Raw genomic sequence first — 19,139 nt, 5'->3', positions numbered from 1 at the left:
GGGTGCCCAAACAGGACTCCTTGTGCACCATCCACCTACATGCCAGCACACAGGAACATCTGCAGTCAGGCTGGGAACTGAAGAACTAAAAAACAACCTTGTTACCCCTCTACTATTACATCCTTTGTTACAACCTCCTCCCCCCAGTATATCCCCTAATCCAATGCCTTTGTCATCCCCAAGAGATGTTCCTACATAAGGAGAGGGGATCCATTACCAGAAATTTCAGTTTTACCTGTCTGCTGCTTTGCACAGCAATGAACTTCTATTTGCTGAGCTATCTGGGCCTCCAGCCTTCAAAGATGAGTAAGAGGAGTCAGCAGTACCCAGCAAACTTGCAGGATCAGACCTTAGTATCCCATGTATAAGCACCAGCTGCTCTGCAGCCTGCACACAGGGGCTCATCCCACCTTGCAGAGCAACTCTTACCACAGAACCAAAGGACCACTTTTGTAAAAGTATGCTTTTCTTCTTATCTGGACCTACCCTTCTCCAAAAAACATCCTCATTTGAGTACTGAAAACCTTAAGAACTTGCTCAACACAGACAAAAGTTCTTCATGTTTGAGGGCTGAGGTGACTAGTCCGTAAACTTTGTGGAACAGAAAAAATACAAAAATACAGCATACACTAACAACTTGGGCCAGGGAACAAGACAAGCTCCTGTATCCATTTAGCCTAAGATGAAATTTGCAATTGCATGAATGCACAAATTACAAGTTATTCTGGGAAAGATAAATTCAGTGGAATTCAAGTGGAATCAAAACAGTACTGAAAAGATTAGAAGAAAAACCCCAACAAAACAAACCAACTGGATCACAATTAAAAAGGTCAAAAATTTATTTTTCCTTAGGGCATAAGAGGCATTGTAAACAAAATACCAACAAACAAACAAATCACAAGTCAATTCTTACAGTCTGCAAGCATTTGAAGATAGAGTACCCTTTTCCCACCTCCCCCCAAACACTGCAAGCCTGCTCAAATGGTAACAGGCAACAATCCTGGGCCCTGAAGGTCCAGGGAGTTTTGCCATGTCCCAAGCTGGGACTAAATTTCTCATGTAAGGAGGACACTGCATCTGTTTTATCAAACACTTAAAAAAAAAAAAAAAAAAGTCCAACAAAATATAAATATTACAGACAAAGATCAGATTTAGCACCACCTTTGGTCCAAGCAATCAATGAACTGGGAGATGACAGGTACAGTTTGTTTAGCAAGTCCTTTCTGCCTGAGTCTTTGAAAACATTAGAGGTTCACATTGCAAGAACTTTTAATAACTCTGAGAAAACAGTCCTCAAACTCTGGCAGTCCCTCACAACCTCCCAGGGTTCTGCACACAGGGAGGGGGGAGCATCCTGGCTGGGCAGCAGCACCCAGGTCAGCAAAGACCATTCGCCGCTTGGCAGAGCCCTGTGGGACATGGCAACCACTCTGCCAAGGGGTCTGGTCCTGCTCTGGCCCAGCAGAGCTCTGACTTCAGGCACGGCTGAGGACCAGGAAGAGCAGTGACAGGGTGCATCCTGCATTTGCCTTTCCACTAACATTTGCCACCCACCCTCCACCACCCAGCAGACTGTGGCACCTGTGAGCTGCCAGGCTGGGTGATGGCAGATGCCTGGAAGGAGCTGAAGTTGCCCCAATGCAAGTTATTCCAGAGTATCTGGAACATGCAAATCAGGATTTCTTTTATCAACTGTAGTTTACTTCAAGGCCTTTTTAGGCTCATCTTTTCCAATACACACATGCCCATCACAGACGCATGGTTCTGAATTTTTGCAAAGAGGTGTCACTGACCAGTTGCTGTGCCACAGCACTGGTGTATGCCAGGACACAGTCACAAGGACTGTGACAATCCTAGGAGAAAAATTAAGTTCATAAAACACCTGGCAGTATTTTGTTTCTTGCAACTCCCTTTCCTGTAAGTGTCCAGAACTCAAATAGTCTTTTCCTTTCCTGCAGGAATTTTTGAGCAGACCTAATTAACCATTATTAAATACTGTTTAGTTCCAAAACAACACCAGCTCTAATAAATGCCTAAAGAGAAATGCTGAGATCTACTTTTAGGCACAGTACTCTGAAGTCTTTGTTCTGCATCTTCACATGTACAATTGCCCAAGACAAATGGTGTTTCTCATTCTCTGTTGAGAGACCCATACAGAGTTTTCACCTTTACTGACAGAGACATGATTAAAATTTCCCAAATAAGCATTTGTTTTTACTTCACTGCTTCAGAACACACTGCTCTAGGGAGAAATCCCAAACCTCAAATGCTGTCCATTGTTTTGCAGTTCTCTGAGCAAGCAGTTGGTCATGGCAGCAGGAGGAGGGCAGCCCTCTCTGTGTGCATTCCCTGTCCCTCACGGGGCACAGTCACAAGGACAGCTCTGGAAACAGTTCTGAACTGGGCACTGCAGTCAAGTAAAGCCTGCAAATCTGGATTAAGGGGGTGATAATGCTTTGCACAGCTCATTCCCCCCACCACTGTCATATCAAGGGAAAATGAAAACATTGTACTATGATGATTTCATTAATTATTGCTGGGACAAAGCCACACTTCTGTTGTCCCAGCCACAGAAACAGGCCCCCAGTACTGTATATACCAGCTAAATCCTCACAAGTCCCAGCTGATTTGTGCTGAAGCCTGAGGGAAATTTCCCCAGGGTCACTTGGCAAAAAGGAGACCTGTGTTTTCCTCACTGCTAATGCATCTTTTGTGTTGGCCCACAGAAAAGTCGCTCATCTTTGTTAACAGTACTCTAATCTGCATCCAGTCTTTACAAATGTTCACACACAGATTCAGGAACTAGTCACAAAAAGATCAGTTCAGACAGACTGGGGCACCTAATCCCTCATTAACAGTAACTCTTCCCATCAGTGGCAAAAGATACTGTTCACTGCAAGAAGTGTCACTTTCCTGGATTTCAGTTTTACTGGGATGACTGAGAAAGGCAAATTTTTTTTTATCATGGACATGATTTCCTTTCCTAGGAAAACCTCTCATAGACCCAAGCACATCTGGACCCTTGCAGGAGGTGTTCATTGTACAGTTTTATCCAACTGGTCAGCATCTCAAGTAAATTAAACAAAAACTGAACAATTGAGTTGAAGATACAGTTATTATTTCTGTCTCTAGCTCACATTTGCTATGACATGCTGTGAACGTCAAGATGCCTGTCACCTCTCTAAGAATTAATTAATGACCAAAAGCTCTACCATCTACATGATCAACAATATTCACTCCACTACCTTCAGTGGAGCTGGATCAGAGGCCACGACAAAATATGGTCCAAAGCTGTTAACACAAAAAAGGATTTTCCCAGACTAATTTTCTTCCTCTCTTAGCTTAACTTGCAACCCAAAACAAACTAAATGGTCTCCTGCCCATAAACTCTCCTTAAAAAAAAAAAAAAGCCCTCAGCTAATTCCTTCTCATATTTACTGCAACAGAAACCACACCAACTTCTAGACCTTTTCCCAAGTAGAACAGACAAATTGGTTCCCATACTAAAAACAAAACAAACAAAAGACAAAAAAGTGTCACCAACTTGACCACACACACACTAAGACCAGCCACACATTTCTCTATCTCTGGTCACCGACATACTCTCCCAAGATTCCAAGCTCCCACCACCTAACCACTAAGAAATGGAGCTCTACACCAACACAGAAATGACAACAGCATCTAGCTTTCAAGTTCACATTAAGAACATTCAACCACCTAAGAAACCCACTGCAAAACTTCCCTTAGACCAGGCCTAGATCCATTTTTTTTTTTTTCTTTTTGGTCAACTAAAAATTTGGGACAGCAAACCCTCAAGGAGCTTCCAGTCCAGACACATGCCATTGCTCTGCTAATGCAGAGGAGCACAACGGCTCAAACAAATTTCAGCCTTCATTCACCAAGAGGTTTGGGCTCCCAGCAACTCACTACCCCCAGTTTCCAGAGATAATCTGGGCTAATTAACAGCTCTGGAAACAGCTACAGATGTACACAGCCAGCTGAGCTGCTTTCAACACCCACCTGGAGTTATCTGCATGTGAACTTTAGCCTAAGCAGCAATCAATCAAGCTGCTGGCAGGACTTCTGACATGACATTTGATATTGAGTCTTAACTGAGGAGGCTCATCTACATGATTCTCCCTAAACATTGCTAGCAGAGTAATAAGCACTGCTGTCTGCAGTTAAAGCTGCAATAAAGGAACAGCACTGATGTGACTGGCAGAGCCCAGTGGGACAAGGCAAACACTGTGCCAAGTCAGCCAGACAGCAGAAATGCACTTACTCTGTACACTACTGGCCCCACAACACTCACTTCGGACCCTCAGTACAAAAAAGTCATTGTAATGCTACACACACTTTACTTTTGCAATATTCCAGGTCTGAACTCATCACAAGTAATGAGCAAGACTTTTCAGCAAGCCTGTTCAGTGTGATGCAGAAAAATTCCTCCTAGTGACTGGAAGCAATTATAACTTCCTCCTTCCCTGAAAGTCCAAGATAGGAAGTAGTTAAGTCAGCTATTCATCGAAATACTTCATTTTTTAAAAGGTTTATTTTTCTTTTCTATTTGTTCCAGTTTACTAATTGCTACAGGCTAAGCTCCTGTGACTGCACTATTCTTTTCTATCCTGCTTCAAGGGGACAGAAACAAACCGGATTAATGTGTTTTGGGGGACCTGGAATCAGGACAGAATTTGATGCCCCCCCCCCGCCAAGCCTAAACCCCAAGAGTGATGATGGGATTTTGTTTATTTATTACTACTTCCCTGGTGACCCAGAAGCAGTTCAAGAACAAGCTCTCAAACCACAAAAGAACTGTTTGCACAGAGAAAGCTGCCATATTGCTTACCTTGCAGTCATCAGAGTCAGTAACAGCTTTGATGGAGAGTATCTGGAGAAGTCTGAAATATTTACCTAAATATTAAATGTTATATTTTAAAAAGTCTCTTTCAGTGCCAAGTGATTCTCCCTTCCACCTGTTTTTCTCCTCCACCAAACAGGGACCAAGACAGGTACCACTGTAACCAAATAACCCTGAGCATCAGGGAAAGGTCTCTAAAGCCAACATTTTGTTGTTCCTGCCAACATGGACAGGTCTAGAACAGCCATGCTCGCCCACTCCACCAGCTGAACCTCGGTGTATGCAAACTCCCAGACACACAAACTGCCTGAACTACAGCAAGCATATACAACCTTTGTTTGCCTTCTTTTGGTGGATCAGTGGCTTTAGGATACAGATTGTCATAGCACATTAGGGAATGAAAAAAATCAACTTTTCTCAATAACAAAAAAATCCTATCACAGAGCAGTGATGTATTTAAACCATCTGTACAGAGAAAGCACCTGCAGTGTCAGACCAAATAATTTATGGCCTTATTAGAAACATCTTTTTCCTCATATTTTATCTATCTCTCCCCTGCCAATATAGTTACTTCTAATTTCTTTCCAAATTATCAACATAATTCCCATAATTTTAATTCAGTAACAAACAGGAGTCTCAACTCAGGACAGTAGTGGCTTATGCTGACAAGAACAGGTCTGTAAAACGCCAGTGTGAAGCTTTAAACCAAATTTATTTATAAAAAAAAAAAACAAACCAAACACAAAACAAAAAAAATTGCACTCTCCAACTAAAAATCAACACTACCTTGATGCAAGAACAAATGAAGAACATAGTTGATGGGACCAGCCCAGCCCTGACAATATAAAATGGGGGAAACTACTTTGTTCTGCCTGTACCAGCCATGTCCGCACGCAGTGCGGCGCAGCTTCTGCTCCAGGAATTGCTGCAGAGTCCCAGCCCTGATGCAAGGGCACCCAAGAGAAAAAAATCTCCTCCTCCCACCCTTGGCAATGCATGCACACCCCACAAAACTGACACCCCAAAGTAGAGTTATGGGTGACTTTTTACAGACACCTGTGCTTTGCTCCAAATTGGGTCTAAGACGGAGGAGGAAAAGCAGCAACAGCAACCTACATCCCAACCCAAAGTCAGCTGAGTGGGGGCTTCTGGATCTGGCCTTACATACAGTACTTTATTTGAAAATTACAGACACACACAACAGACACGACTACTGAGCAGCACAGAGGGAGAGAAAGAGCAACACAAGCAGTGAGCAGCATTAGCAGAGGCCATCAAACAGTTCAAGTGTGCGGACACATTCCCCATGCATCATCGCAGTGCTGGTCCCTGCTTCTAGCAAGCAACGAAAAGCAAATGAAAACAAAATAACTTAGACAAACATATGCTCTCAGACCATCATACTGGTACTGTTGGCAGCTATCAAACACTGCATTGGTACACAGCACTTCACTACATGACTAAATAGCATCTGAAGCTGACAGAGAAGGAGCTGCTGGTGATGGAAAAATCACCAGCACATAGCAGCAAAGCTCCAGCTGGTTTTAAAGAGCTGCAAGATCTGCAGCACAGTGAATCATGGCAGGGCAGCACCAAGGCTCAGCAGTCCTGTGCGCCCCCTTTGAAGGTGTAGGAACAGAGAGCACAGAGCTTGCTTTTGCTGAGAACAGTCCATGCTGAGCACCCACAAGGGTCTTCTGTCAGTGTAACTCTACTGATGCTTGCGGGCTTCTTGCCAGTTCAGACAAGAGCATGTGAAAGAATTAAGTTGGCTCCTCAAAACCAGATTCCTAATTGGTAAAGTATTAGAGGTTTTCCAAAAATCACGTGTTTGATACTATTTCAGTACAGCTGCAGAATTCAGTTTTTCTGTTTGAATGCAAAGGTCTCTGGTAATACAAAGGCTTTTTGACAAACTTAAGAACAGCAGGACAAAAATTAAGCAGAAAACTGAGGTACATCCCCTCTCCAGAGGAATGAACTAGAGCCAGAGGAGATGTACTTCCCAGCGCTCAGAGAATCAAGCGCTCTGGCTTTCACATTTCTCTTGCACCTTACAAAAATAGTCCAGTTTTTCAAAGGTAGTAGATTTTGCTGCTACCTGTAAAGTCACATTATTTTTGACAGACAGAAGTTCTCCTTCCATTCAAATAGAATTTAAGACAATACCTCTTTTGAAGAGCAAAGTTTCTGCCCAACTTTATTTAGGACCTGAGAGATCCACCTTTGCAAGCCAAGAATTATGACATAGATATCCAAAAGATCTGTGAAAATCTGCAGGTGAGAACTAACCCAGATAAAATGGAGATGTTTTCTTCTTAGGTTAACAATAAGGACAGAAAAGAAAGGACCTGTAAAAATATTCCCATAGCTCTTGCAATAAATACAAGTAACAATACAGTGTCCAAACTTGGGACTGCACCAGCAGAATTTTTTATCTTCCCCTCTGGAGTTACCATCAATTCTGAAGTGCAACAGAGGACGTAACCAGCAGAGGCAAACCAGAAGAGAGAATCATGCATGGATGACACACAGAGTGTTTCAAGCATAGCTCAGAAGTCCTGCATTGATAAGGATGTTAATGCACATTTGATACATAATCCTGGCAACATGCTGCATAATCCTTACACTTGCACTAACAGGTGATACTTTTTTACGGAGAGCAGCCATTCCCAACCCAAGCCACCCCAGCTGTCAGTCTCTACCTACCCAAGGGTCCTGTTTTCATCCAGTTGCCCCCTCCCCTGCATTTCCCCTTCCCCTAAGAGTGCATGAATAGAGAATTGCAAACATTTCACACTGCACGTTCCACTCCAAGTCCTGGATGAGGGGCCTGTTTATTCTATGAATATTGCACTTATCCACTCACTGGATTTGCTTTTTCTCAAGATGCAGAGTTATTTGGGAAAAAATAGAAAAAATAGTAGGATACAACACAGGAAAATATGAGTTATTAACAAGCTAGCTATGAAGATCTAAAATTAAATAGTACTAGTTCTATTCTGTTAATACTAGTAATATGAAAATAATGAATGCTTTATCAAATTCCCTTGTTTTTCATATAAGATAAAAGCAGTAACTTTCTTTTTAACTGAGGAAAGCAATGAATATATATTACAATAAAATATGATTCATTAAGATCTGAAAGCGATGAAAACAATTATATAATGCCTTCGTCAAACTTTATAGAATCATAATGGAAGGAGTCTTCGGGGTGCACATCCACAAGGGACAAATGCATTTTCTCACTATACCCATGCAGACGTGAATTTCCATTTTGAAGAGTCTAGCTGCAAGTCAATTTCAATCTTCCATTATTGTGTATTTGCTATTATTGAATACATCAATTTAAAAACTTCCTGTTGATGCATCAGTTAAGTACCCCAACACGTGCCCATCATCTCTTTTATCCTGGAACTTTTGGCTTGCAAAGGACTGGTACATATGACTACACTCACCCATTGCATGGGGTGACAGCTAAAACAATGAACAGGAATTGCCTCCCATGGGGAAGGACTCCTAACAAAATGCATGACTCTTGCTGTTATGAGGAAGTGTTTTGAAGGGGAAGACAAGGGAAACCAGCAAATAAACTTTTCAGGCATTATATAAACCTCAATAACGAACTCAGAAGTGCTCATTATTATTAAAGTTGCAGTATACAGCAAGACACAATTTTCACATTTTTTAATTTTGTTCTCTGGCATTAGAGTTTGGAATTTCTGCTGGTCCAAATTCAAGACTTTTTGGAAAATACAGAGAGTGGGTGAGAGCAAGACAGCAAGAGCAGCCGCCTCTCCCCCCAGAGGAGGGCCCCCTTCAGCTGCAAAAGGCTTTGCTCAAGCCCTGCACACTCTTCCTCTAAGGTTCAGGAATAAACCAGAAAGAGAAATTTAAACAGTACTATTGATTTCTGCATTGAGTGTTCACTGAGGTGTAACATTACATTTAAATATTGCTCTTGATCCAGTGTCAGTTCTGACAAATTTAGTAAATAAAAGGAGACGATAACGTTTTTAGAAAAGAGCTAAAACACTTCTAGCACTACATTGTCCTCTGAGTACTCTGCCAGGTTTTCCTGCCCTGCAGTCGGCCTTTCTGATGTAGCTTAAGGCCTTTTCCTTTGTTTCACAGCTAAGCATGAAAGGCTTGCTATTTCAGGCATCAGTAGAACTGACCAAAACTAGCTGCTTGCCGATGGAAAAAACTATTATTTTCCTGATATCTCTCGGCTGAAAGAATCAAAAAAAAAAAAAGAGAACATCTCAGTGAGAGATGCTGTGACAGCGGCAAGGCAGGAGGGGGAAAAATTGCTTTTGGGGTATTTGTTTTAAAAGTGCCCTTTTAAAAACAAGCAGCCAAAACAACCACCAAGTGAAGGGAAGCCCAAATAGAAGCTCTTCCACCAGGGTGGGAGCCAGCATGCCAAGTGGTGGCCAACAATAATTTCTGGCACCAAGTAGGTCATCTGCACCCCATCCTTTCTGCTGGTACAGGTTGAGGGCAGAGGGAGGCCACAAGTGTGGCTCTGCAGCCCATCTACAGGGTCTGGCCCCTCCTCAGGAGGGCATGAAGCCTTTGAGATGGGATTAAGGAGCAACTGAGCCATGGAGCTGCTGCATGAGAAAACCCTGGCAGTACTGCAGGCACCCTCACCCTGTGTCACCCTGTGCTGCCTGGAGCACGGCAAACCACCTCCCTGCAAAAGCCAGAGCTGGAGAAGCGAGCCAGCAAGATGGAACAGGAGCTGTGGGAGAGACAGACATTTCTTACAGAGCTGTCTCAGGCAGATCCTGAAGCCTCCTAACCTGAGCCTCATGGAGGACTTGCATCCACTGGGGCCAGCCCTGTGCAAGGCACATGGCAGCCAGGCACTGAAACTGCCTGCCAAAAACACCTGTGCCACCCCCACCCTGCAAGGACTCCTGCAGTTCAGAGGTGCCCTGGGCTTGGCTTTGCTGGATGCAAATGCTGAGTATTTCCAGTAGGCTGGGCTCTTCCATCTCCTTGCTGCTCTTCCCTCCTCGGATAGGGGCTCATGTCAGGCCATACACCACACTCAGAGAATTCAGTGGCTCAATGCAGAAGACATGGGAGCTGTGCTTTACATCCCCCCAAAGAGACGGCCTAGTGGGAATGTCTTTTAACAAAACTTTAGAATATTTTAAATAATAAGTTAATTCTTAATAAATATGTGCTTCAAGAAAATGATAATTATATACTGCACCTTTAAATAATGCACTTAGTTCTCTGCATTGGCTTCATTTTGGTTTCTTTTATTGTTAAAGTGCATTAATTCAAAATAATGAACCACTTCCGCATCATTATTGTTAAAATAAATCATTAACATTAATACGAATCACTAAGTCACTACTATTAGTACTGCAATCTAGCAGATAACTCTATGTATTGCTCTATTTAATACTGTCCAGCAGAAGAATATAATACTTCTATCATAATCTCACAACAGCTCCAGCAGTCCTTTATGGCTGCTACCATATTAGTACAACTAAAAATGGGGAGAAGTATGAGAGACAGGGCCACAATGTCTCAGATACACATCCAGTAAGATGTAGCTAACTGGACATACACTTACACATCATATGGTTAAGACATGAAGGTACAAAGAGGACCCCGCACTGTGATATGAGCTGTTGTGCAGTTACACCTCCTTCTCCTGCCACAATTTAAAGGGATCCCAAACAAACAGCCTCCCCTCCCCACCTGCATGCAGAGAGCTGCTCGAACCACAGCACTGTCTGTAGCCTGTAGTTGTGGCACCTGGATGTTGTTTCAGCTACTGAAAGGACATCAGTCACATTAGCTGTAGGCAACTCTCTCAGTGTTATCATGGAAATTAGTAAAACCCCCAAACCACACACACACACACACACAAAAAGAAAAAGTAAAAGAAAAGAAGAAAAAAAGAAAAAAAAAAAAAGGAAAAAGACAAGAACAACATATAAATTTCCTAATTTTTTTTTTGGCAGTGAAACATCCCCAGTAAGATATGGTATTGTTGTGCTATTTCACTCAGCCCCTTGATCCCAGCTATTTTGAAGCCTTTCTAACCTTTAACTTCCAAGCCAAATCAGTATGAAACTGGTGGAAAAAAGGGCATGTAATACTTTGTGTAAACCAATAGTGAAATGGTCTGCCCCTCCCCCTTAGAACAGATTTACAATGCTAACTACTATTTAAAGCAATTAGATATTGATCTTGAGTGATTAACAAGGCCATTTAAGAAAACCCCCAAGCATGACTTCCTTAAGAACAGTAGGGATTTAGTAAATTATGTTTACAGTACAAGGCTACCTCACAAATAACTCCATATTCCTAGCCTTTTCCAATGGATACCCCCTTCCATTTCCCACACTACCCACACCATGTGCCACATTTCAAAGCATGAGTTAAGAAAGGCAAACAGAACTGGAACTAGAAGAGGCAGCTTCCTGGTTAGATGCATTGTTGACCAAATTGCTTTGATATTAAATCTCTGAGCCTGAGAAGCCCAGGCCCACTTTCCAGTACAAATGTACTCTTTGGATTAAGTGGGAACAGAAACACATATTTGGCTCCTACTTCAGTTTGTAGCCTGTAAGTCTGCTCTTGGTAGAACCAGATACACACACACACAAAGAAAATACAGTAAACCCAGAATGCACAGAAAAGACAAAAACAAAACACAAAAGCAATTCCCCAAAAATATACAAATTATGTGCAGACTGAGCTTGATGGCTTTTTTTTTTTTCCACTCATTGTAAACACTGATGTTGCAGAAGGTTACAAATATTTCTTACTAATATCTTGGTGGGCCCTGCCAGCAGCCAGCACCCTTGGATTTGGACCAGAAGGCAAAACAAGAATTAACACATTTGACAGCTTTGTCTTTAGTGTCTTAAGGGACTTTGCTGACTTTGGTAAGTTTTGAGAAACCCAACTCTGGGAAGAGAATCAACCAGTATCACCTGGCAGGAGTCAGGCACAGAACCAAACATGAAGCCTACACAGTAACTGACGTTCTTAAGCAAGGGGTTTGTAGGTTTTTTTTACAAGCACCAGTAGGCATCACTGCCCTAGAACACCTGAAATCCCAACTCAAAGAACAAGACAGAATGAAAGGAAATAAAAAGCCCCCAACCCACACCACCTGATGGCCTTTTCCGGTGAGTTAGCTGTAACAACACTGACATCAGAGACCAAAACTCTCCATGATGAAAAGGCTCCAACTCTAGACCTACCAACTGTTGAGTATAGTTAAAAAAAAAAAAAAAAAAAAAAAAAAAATTGAACATGTCCAAAGGATTAGAGTCCCTCTGTGTTTCATAAACTTTCATTTGCTTCTCACTGTAAGTTGTGGAAAAGCATCCAAAATTCTTGGGTGTTCCACGTATGGACAAAAATGAGGAGAAAGGGAGCCAGGATTGTAAAAGTTTGGCACAGAACTCCCCAAGTAGATGCATGTGTATTTCTCTCACAAAAGGCACACATTTGGTTTCCTATCAATAATGGGAAGGATGGGATGTCATACCCTGTTACACATACAAGATTATTAACAACTTCACAAAAAGGCATTTGACTATGCTGCATCTTCCTTGTCGTTGCTTACAGCATGTAAACCCCACAAACCTCTCCAGAACATGGCAGATTTGTCCTCAGTATAGACTCCTTTGTACAAACTGGAGCACAGGGAAACGTCTTTTTGTGTAGCAATTGTTTTTTCCACATGTACACAGCAGGAACAGTATAAATTAGGGAGGTTAACGATATTGCAATATTAGTTCTTTTTCTCCAAATAATTTGAGGGCACCCAGCCTTTGAATGGCTTCACACCATTCATGATCTGGCAGTACCACCAGCCATTTGGGTTCCTTTCGAGGACCTCCATGCAGACACCTTCCTGAAACCCTGCAGTCTCCTCATCCCCTTCATAGTCTGCAATGGAAACATAGATGTCTTTGAGATTGTTGTGGATGAACTGGGATTTCTCAATGGGCTTTGGCCTGACTGTGGACACAGGGATCCCATTCCTCTGCGTGGGGAGGTTGGAGGTGGTCTCAGAGCTCTCTGTGCCCAGCCGCTCCGGCTGCTTTCCCTTTGCATCACCAGGCTGTGGCCACGCATTGCTGAAGGAGGAATTCCGACGGACGGTCCTAAGGTGATCTGTAGTTGTTAAAGACTCATTTCTGCGCAAGGAGCATGACAGGTTGTTATCCTTTGGGGGTGGAGACACAAATACTGACTGCGGACGGACAGCAAGTTGCCTCACACCGTTCCTCATTTTAACTGGCCCTGATGCTTTTGAAAAACCACCAGGAGGTTTGCTTGGGATGGGTGGTGTTGCACGTTTGCTCTGGTTGATGGTGTTCAAAGCCTCAACCCTCTTCTCTATCTTCTCTAAACTGTTTGACTTGTTTTCATTTTTCCTGTTCCTGGCAAATGAGGAATCAGTCTCTGCTGATGTAGTTTCTCGCTGGTTATCAGGGAGAGCCAAATAATGGGAAGGAGCCCAGCCTTCCATGTCTCCGTACTTCAGGTACCACCATCCACTGGCTTGCTTTTCCAGCACTTCCACTTCTACTCCTGCTGGGAAGCAAATTTCAGAATCCTGTACCTTTTGGTATGAGTCAGTGGTCACATAGAAACATCTGGGGTCATTTTCTTGCTCGGTTTTGGCTGTATGGCTGGAGTAGAAGATGCCACGGGAAGGAGCTGTGATGAGATCAGCTGAGCTTCTCCGAACAGGGTCATCCTGGTTCTCAGAAGCTGTGCGGGGGGGGCTCGCAGACTCTTCACTTCTTGAACCTTTGAGTCCACCTCTGAGCTGCCCAGTTGGCCTCAGCTGACGCCTTAAAGTGCTAATATCCATCTTTTCTTGACTCTGAGAGTCTGCTTTGTTCAGGAAAGGTTTGGGCCTAACAATTGGCTTTGCTCTGATGGAAGGACTCTGCCCGGGATCTTTCTTCATGCCTGTTCTTGGCACGCTACGTAAGCCAACATCTGAAGCTGATCTTGGTTTTGTCTCCTCGTTCCTGGAATAGTGACATTTTCCAAGATCAGGCTGAATGTTTTTGTCTGTCTTGAGCTTCACAAGTGATGATTTAGGAGAGCTGGAACATGGAGAATTTCTTCGTATCAAGGACAGAGAGGAGCTCTTCTGAGAATCGGAATCCCCACTAGATTCCTTATTGGACAAAGCATCTTCCACATAACGTCTGAACCCCTCGTTCTCATAGATGGTTTCTTCTTCATGAGCAGCTTCTTCTGAAGACTCTCCTACTTTGAACTTAGCTTTCTGAAGTGATGACACAGGTGAGGGCTTGAGGGGCTGAAACAGTCGTTTTTCAGGAGTGCCCTCTTCATGATGACTTTCACTCACTTCGCACTCCGACTCAAAGCCAAAGGCAGGCACATCATACTCAGGCTCTTCGTATTTCAGCTTGTGGGGAGAGTCCTGGGTATCTCCTGAAGAAACTGCTCCAGGAGTTGTTCCTTCTTCAGAGTCTTTTGGTTTACTGGGAGGTGCTGGGGGAGGAACCTTTGGGCGGGTTAAAGTACTGGTTCTTCTGTTCAAATTCGGTTTCTTTCTCTTGTCAATATAAGACGCTGGAGCCCATCCTTCCTTCTCTCCAATCTGCACATACCACCAGCCACCAGAATTCTTTTCTATAACCTAAGAGGTAACAAGGAACATGTTACTTAGACAAAAATCTCAACCCACTGCTTTCCACTCCTCCCCTTCCAATCCACTGCCAAGCAACAGATAAATATTACTATTTTTCCAGATACACTGTTAAGGCTCACCTCTGCTTTTTGTCCTCCACGAAAGCTTATGCCATCAGAGATGCACGACTGGAATTCAGCAATGGTGTAATATTCCACTTCCACGGAGGGTGGCTCTGGTGGCTTGGGTAACTGAAAACCCTACGGCAAATAGGATGCTTTGTTCATTCAAACCAAAGAAACAGTCAGCTGAACAGCAGTATGAAAAAAAAAAAAATTGCTTTTATTCACTAAGACTCCTCTTTCTTCCTGTGCTACTTCCTAATGGTAACTGCCCAGTTCTCCAGAGTGGGAGCTGATGCATTGATATGGGCTAAAAGAGAAAAGCCTTTCAACATATTCACTGTTCATGCCACCTTCACCAACTATTAAAAGTGTGATAATCTTTACCTGAATAGTAAAAAGTTTTACTCATGGGTGATAAAGTGTGAGCTGCCATTCCAGTTACACTAAGAGCAGCCCATTTATGCTGAGATTTTGTCCAGAAAGACCCAGCTCCTGATGACTCAACACAACTGCAGGAAATTGCATTGCAACAGGCCCCTAACAGATTCTGCCTATCATTAAATATACCATTTAAAAATGTAATCCCAATGATTTATTGCTCTTAATCTGCTGCTGGACTTTTTAAACAATTTTAATTAGTCAGTGATATAAGCTAATGGGCATCCCTGGTAGCAAGAAACAAGGATAATACCATAGACCCCCCTAGCTTTGCCCAGCTAAAGTGCTAGATGGGAAGGACTTTACTACTTGATCAAAACAATTCCAGTTCCTCTCCATAACAGACCCAGAACCTCTACACAGTCCCAACACAACCTTCATAAAGGCTCTATGGGAAGTGGGATACTGCTATTTACAGCCATTCTGGCATCATACCAGACTCTTCTAAAAGCTAAGTGCCTTTACATTAAGCTGCCACATTTTAGAGTTTGCTGTAATTATTTTTTAAGGTGATAAATGGGATAAGGGTCCTTTCAGGAATTTCAATATTGAAATCTTTTCAGATTAGCACAGTGCTCATTTGCAGGGCAACTAGATGATGGTGAAGCTGCACAGCTTCTACACTTCCCTACTTAGGGTTCTATGAAAGAACTGCAGTTCTGTCAGGATCTCTTGACCATAGGTCAGAGCATCCACAGACAAAGACAAAATGATCCTGAGCCATCAATGGGAGAAGGGCAAATCACATACTGTGCTTTATTCTCCTGCTCCTCCATTTCTGAGATAGCCTTTCTGTAACTAACAGTAGATGTTTCATCACACACAGCATGTGGCATTTCACAGAGAATGTATCTCTGCACCTTAGGAACTGTGTCTAACAATGTTATAATTGGATGTTTCTCCACTATAAATGCTGAAATACAGCAGAAGCACAGCCTAATAAAATGCCTTCAGATAATAGGATGGTTTGGATTAAATGAAGATAATTGGAAACAGCAGATATGCTCAGGGTTTCACATATAATATCACTGTTATTTTTAGCATGCAATTAAGTGTCATAGTCTTGCCAAAATAAAGTCTAATTGAAAATAATGCAAAGAAAAATAGGAAGAAAATGCTAATATGCTATTCATGTAGTTTGTTAAGAAACATCTCTGGTGACAGAAAAATTACAAGTCACATACTGCTCATAAAGGGTACAGCAAAGCTATTAGCCTGACTTTTTATATAAATATACTACTGACTAGTTCCTATTGAAGATGACAGTTCTAATCTCAAGTTGGTACAAACTTCCAGAATTCTAGCTTTGGGGATAAGAAATCATAGGCGGTCTCATTCCTGTAGCATACATCCTTCCACAGGATTCCAAGCCACTTTAAACATACACGAGAGTGAAGCTTCACCACCTCAAAGGTGGTAGCAACAGAAAGAGGAGAGACATTCCCAGTTGCTTAAGAGAAGGTCAAAAGTTTCAGTCTGGGCTAAGGACACCCAGAGGAACTTCAAACTTCTGAGTCAGCCAAACAAGTTTCAATGCTCATGCACAGAACACAGCAGCTCTATCATATTCTCCCTGCAGACCTGATTAGTTGGGGCAACATTTTGAATAACAGAAAACCTGATTTATCATTAGCATGCCCTGAGGTCTGCTCAACACTTAAACAATGAAATGAACAGGCATGGAAATAAAGGATCTCTCAGATATCCCCCCCACCTTGTACAGCTGCACAAAGTCTAACAAAGCACCCCGACACCAACCCACTGCTAAGATAAACCATAAACCAATACACACCAGACTGGACTCTCTTCTTGGGGGCGGCCTTGTTCTTAGATTTGGAGAACCTGAGCAGGAAAGGGAAAAGGGAGAGTTTATTTAACTTTGCAAATACTGCTAAACACATTTTTCAGCAGCTCTCTGCTGTTACACAGTTTGAGAATAGAAATCAGTATTTGCAATATTTAAGGCACCTCTATGAAACAAGATAGGAAACTATGAGGGTATATTAGAAATACCAAGGTAGCTTAGCTATTCATCTCTGCTAAGCCAGCAAATTTAAGAGGAGATCACTGCCAGAAAGTAGTGAATTGTATTTTCTGCTGGAACTGACCAGCTCTGTTGGAGACTGGCCAACAAAGAACTGGCCTGATACCTATTTTCCCCCCAGCAGTAAAAATAATTCATTAAACACTCACACTGTCCTCTCTCACAGTATTTTGCCATTCCTTGCACAGAATAGTGTCAGCATCTGCATTTTGCAGATGAAGCAGTAAAATCATTGTAACTTGCCCCCAGGAAAACAGCAGAACAAATGCAAGAGAAGACACAGGTGGTCTCCTCAACTTGAGCATGCCATCACATCATCTGCATTTCTGGGGTAGAAGGGCACATTTTAGAGTGTTCAAAAGGAAAAAAGTATTCTTCTCTGGAAAAATTAACAAAGTTAACACATGCAGGGTAAGATACAGAACCACCAGCCAGCCTGTGTATAATGTGAAGTTAAATTTTATCACTACTAGTGAAGGACCACATTCTGGAGTCCCTGTTGATACATCTACAGACTACGCAAAGGTCTGTTTGTGTGGACTCGGCTGTAAGGCCAGGACATGTGGGACCTTAGCAGACAGGCAATGCCAGCCCTGAAAGGTAGAGAACAAGAATTCATTGCAAGCCTGTGAAAACCCTGACTACTTTACTGCCTTACTTATTTGAGCTCTTTGTGGTGCTATTCTTGCTATGGCTGGGGATCCCTGGGCCAGTTTGGAAGCCTGCTTGTCTGAAGTCATCATGGCATTGCCATTAGAGTCATTGCACAGGATGGGCAAACTGATTTCCTTCTTGGTGATATGAGTTTCTGCAGACTCGTTTTCTACTTGAGCTTCCTTGTCAGTAGATTTCTTGTTCAGCAGGTTACTGATCTCCATGATGTTTCCTATGATTTCCACTGGCCCAGTTAAGTTCTTTTTCCTAGATGGAAGATCGTCTTTAGCCTTCTTCAGGTATGAAGCTGGGGCCCAGCCTTCTTTGCCCAGATACCTGCAGAGGCAAAAGTAAACACAACCACATCAAACACAGCCTTCTCGTGCATTTCAGGTACAACAGCTAAAGCAGAAGTGATGGATGACAACATCAAACAAAGTTTGCAGCTCTCAAAAAAGATTTTGTGGTCTCTATTCACTTATTATCTATTGATTAGACATATCAAAGTCAGCTGAGCCAGCAGTGAACTCTGTAGTTGAAAGCCACTAATCATCCTAAGTAAGGAGTCTCTCTGGACAAGAAATAGTTATGCACAAGGTAAAGACCTTCACCAGTTTGTTTTATGCCTCTCCTAGACAGTACCAGGCAAACTCAGTATTCTCCCATACAGCCAAAAAGCAAACTAGTGAGTAAAATATTTTAATAGTTTCTAAACTTCCTAGTGGCAACTCAAATTGAAAATGGGCTAAAATAAGGGTGTACAGCACCTGGTACAGAGAACCTGTGCCTGCAGTTTAGTTGCCTTGTGCAAGTCTCCCTCCCTGAAATCACAAAGAACACTGGCCCTCCTTCCATAATTCCCAGCTCTGCATGAGCAGCTTTCTCTCATGGAGCATATGGGACCCTGAAACTACTACAGCTTCTTCTAGCACTGCTAGATCAAGAAACAATTTGACTAAGGAAAAATGGCTTTGATGGAGACTCATTTTCCTGAACTAGCTAGAGGCTATTTGAAGAAATAAACTGGGAAATGTGAACACACACCTGAATCCAGTGCGTGTTCCCGAAGCACCATCCCGAGCTGATCACACTACACTTCAAACTGAAGTAATTCTTCTACAACTGGGCTTTAGGGAAGATGTTTTTTCTAACTCCTGCCATTCCTAACACCTCAGCAGGGATTTCAGATTACAATCAGACTCCAGGGAGGACAACCTGGATGAACTCTGCTTTCCCTAATGAAACCCTAACTTGCTATTTCAGTGGGAGTCACTGAAAACCTCCTTTCTTTAATCTCTCAAGATACCCAAAGCAGCCACTTGAACTATAAAGTGGGAAAGCAGGCACCATTAA

The 19,139-nt window shown here is 42.6% G+C and overlaps 1 protein-coding gene across 7 annotated transcripts in view; it reads right to left on the bottom strand.

The window, feature by feature from the left end:
• Positions 1-821: 821 nt before the first annotated feature.
• Positions 822-19,139, bottom strand: part of SH3PXD2A (SH3 and PX domains 2A) — a 254,045-nt gene continuing 235,727 nt past the window's right edge. For 6 of the 7 annotated variants that reach the window (XM_048310590.1, XM_048310593.1, XM_048310592.1 and 3 more), the window contains 4 exons: positions 17,791-18,122; positions 16,881-16,930; positions 14,666-14,785; positions 822-14,534 (listed from right to left, as the gene is read on the bottom strand). In XM_048310590.1, coding sequence (XP_048166547.1) covers positions 12,639-14,534; positions 14,666-14,785; positions 16,881-16,930; positions 17,791-18,122 — 2,398 coding nt within the window. In that variant the 3' untranslated portion in view covers positions 822-12,638. The remainder of the gene's footprint in view (positions 14,535-14,665; positions 14,786-16,880; positions 16,931-17,790; positions 18,123-19,139) is intronic. The other variant, XM_048310591.1, reaches the window with a different exon arrangement.

The sequence above is a fragment of the Corvus hawaiiensis genome, chromosome 8 (genome assembly GCF_020740725.1).
Source record: "Corvus hawaiiensis isolate bCorHaw1 chromosome 8, bCorHaw1.pri.cur, whole genome shotgun sequence".
NCBI classification, from domain to species: Eukaryota; Metazoa; Chordata; class Aves; order Passeriformes; family Corvidae; genus Corvus; species Corvus hawaiiensis.
This window is presented reverse-complemented; position numbering and strand designations above follow the sequence as displayed.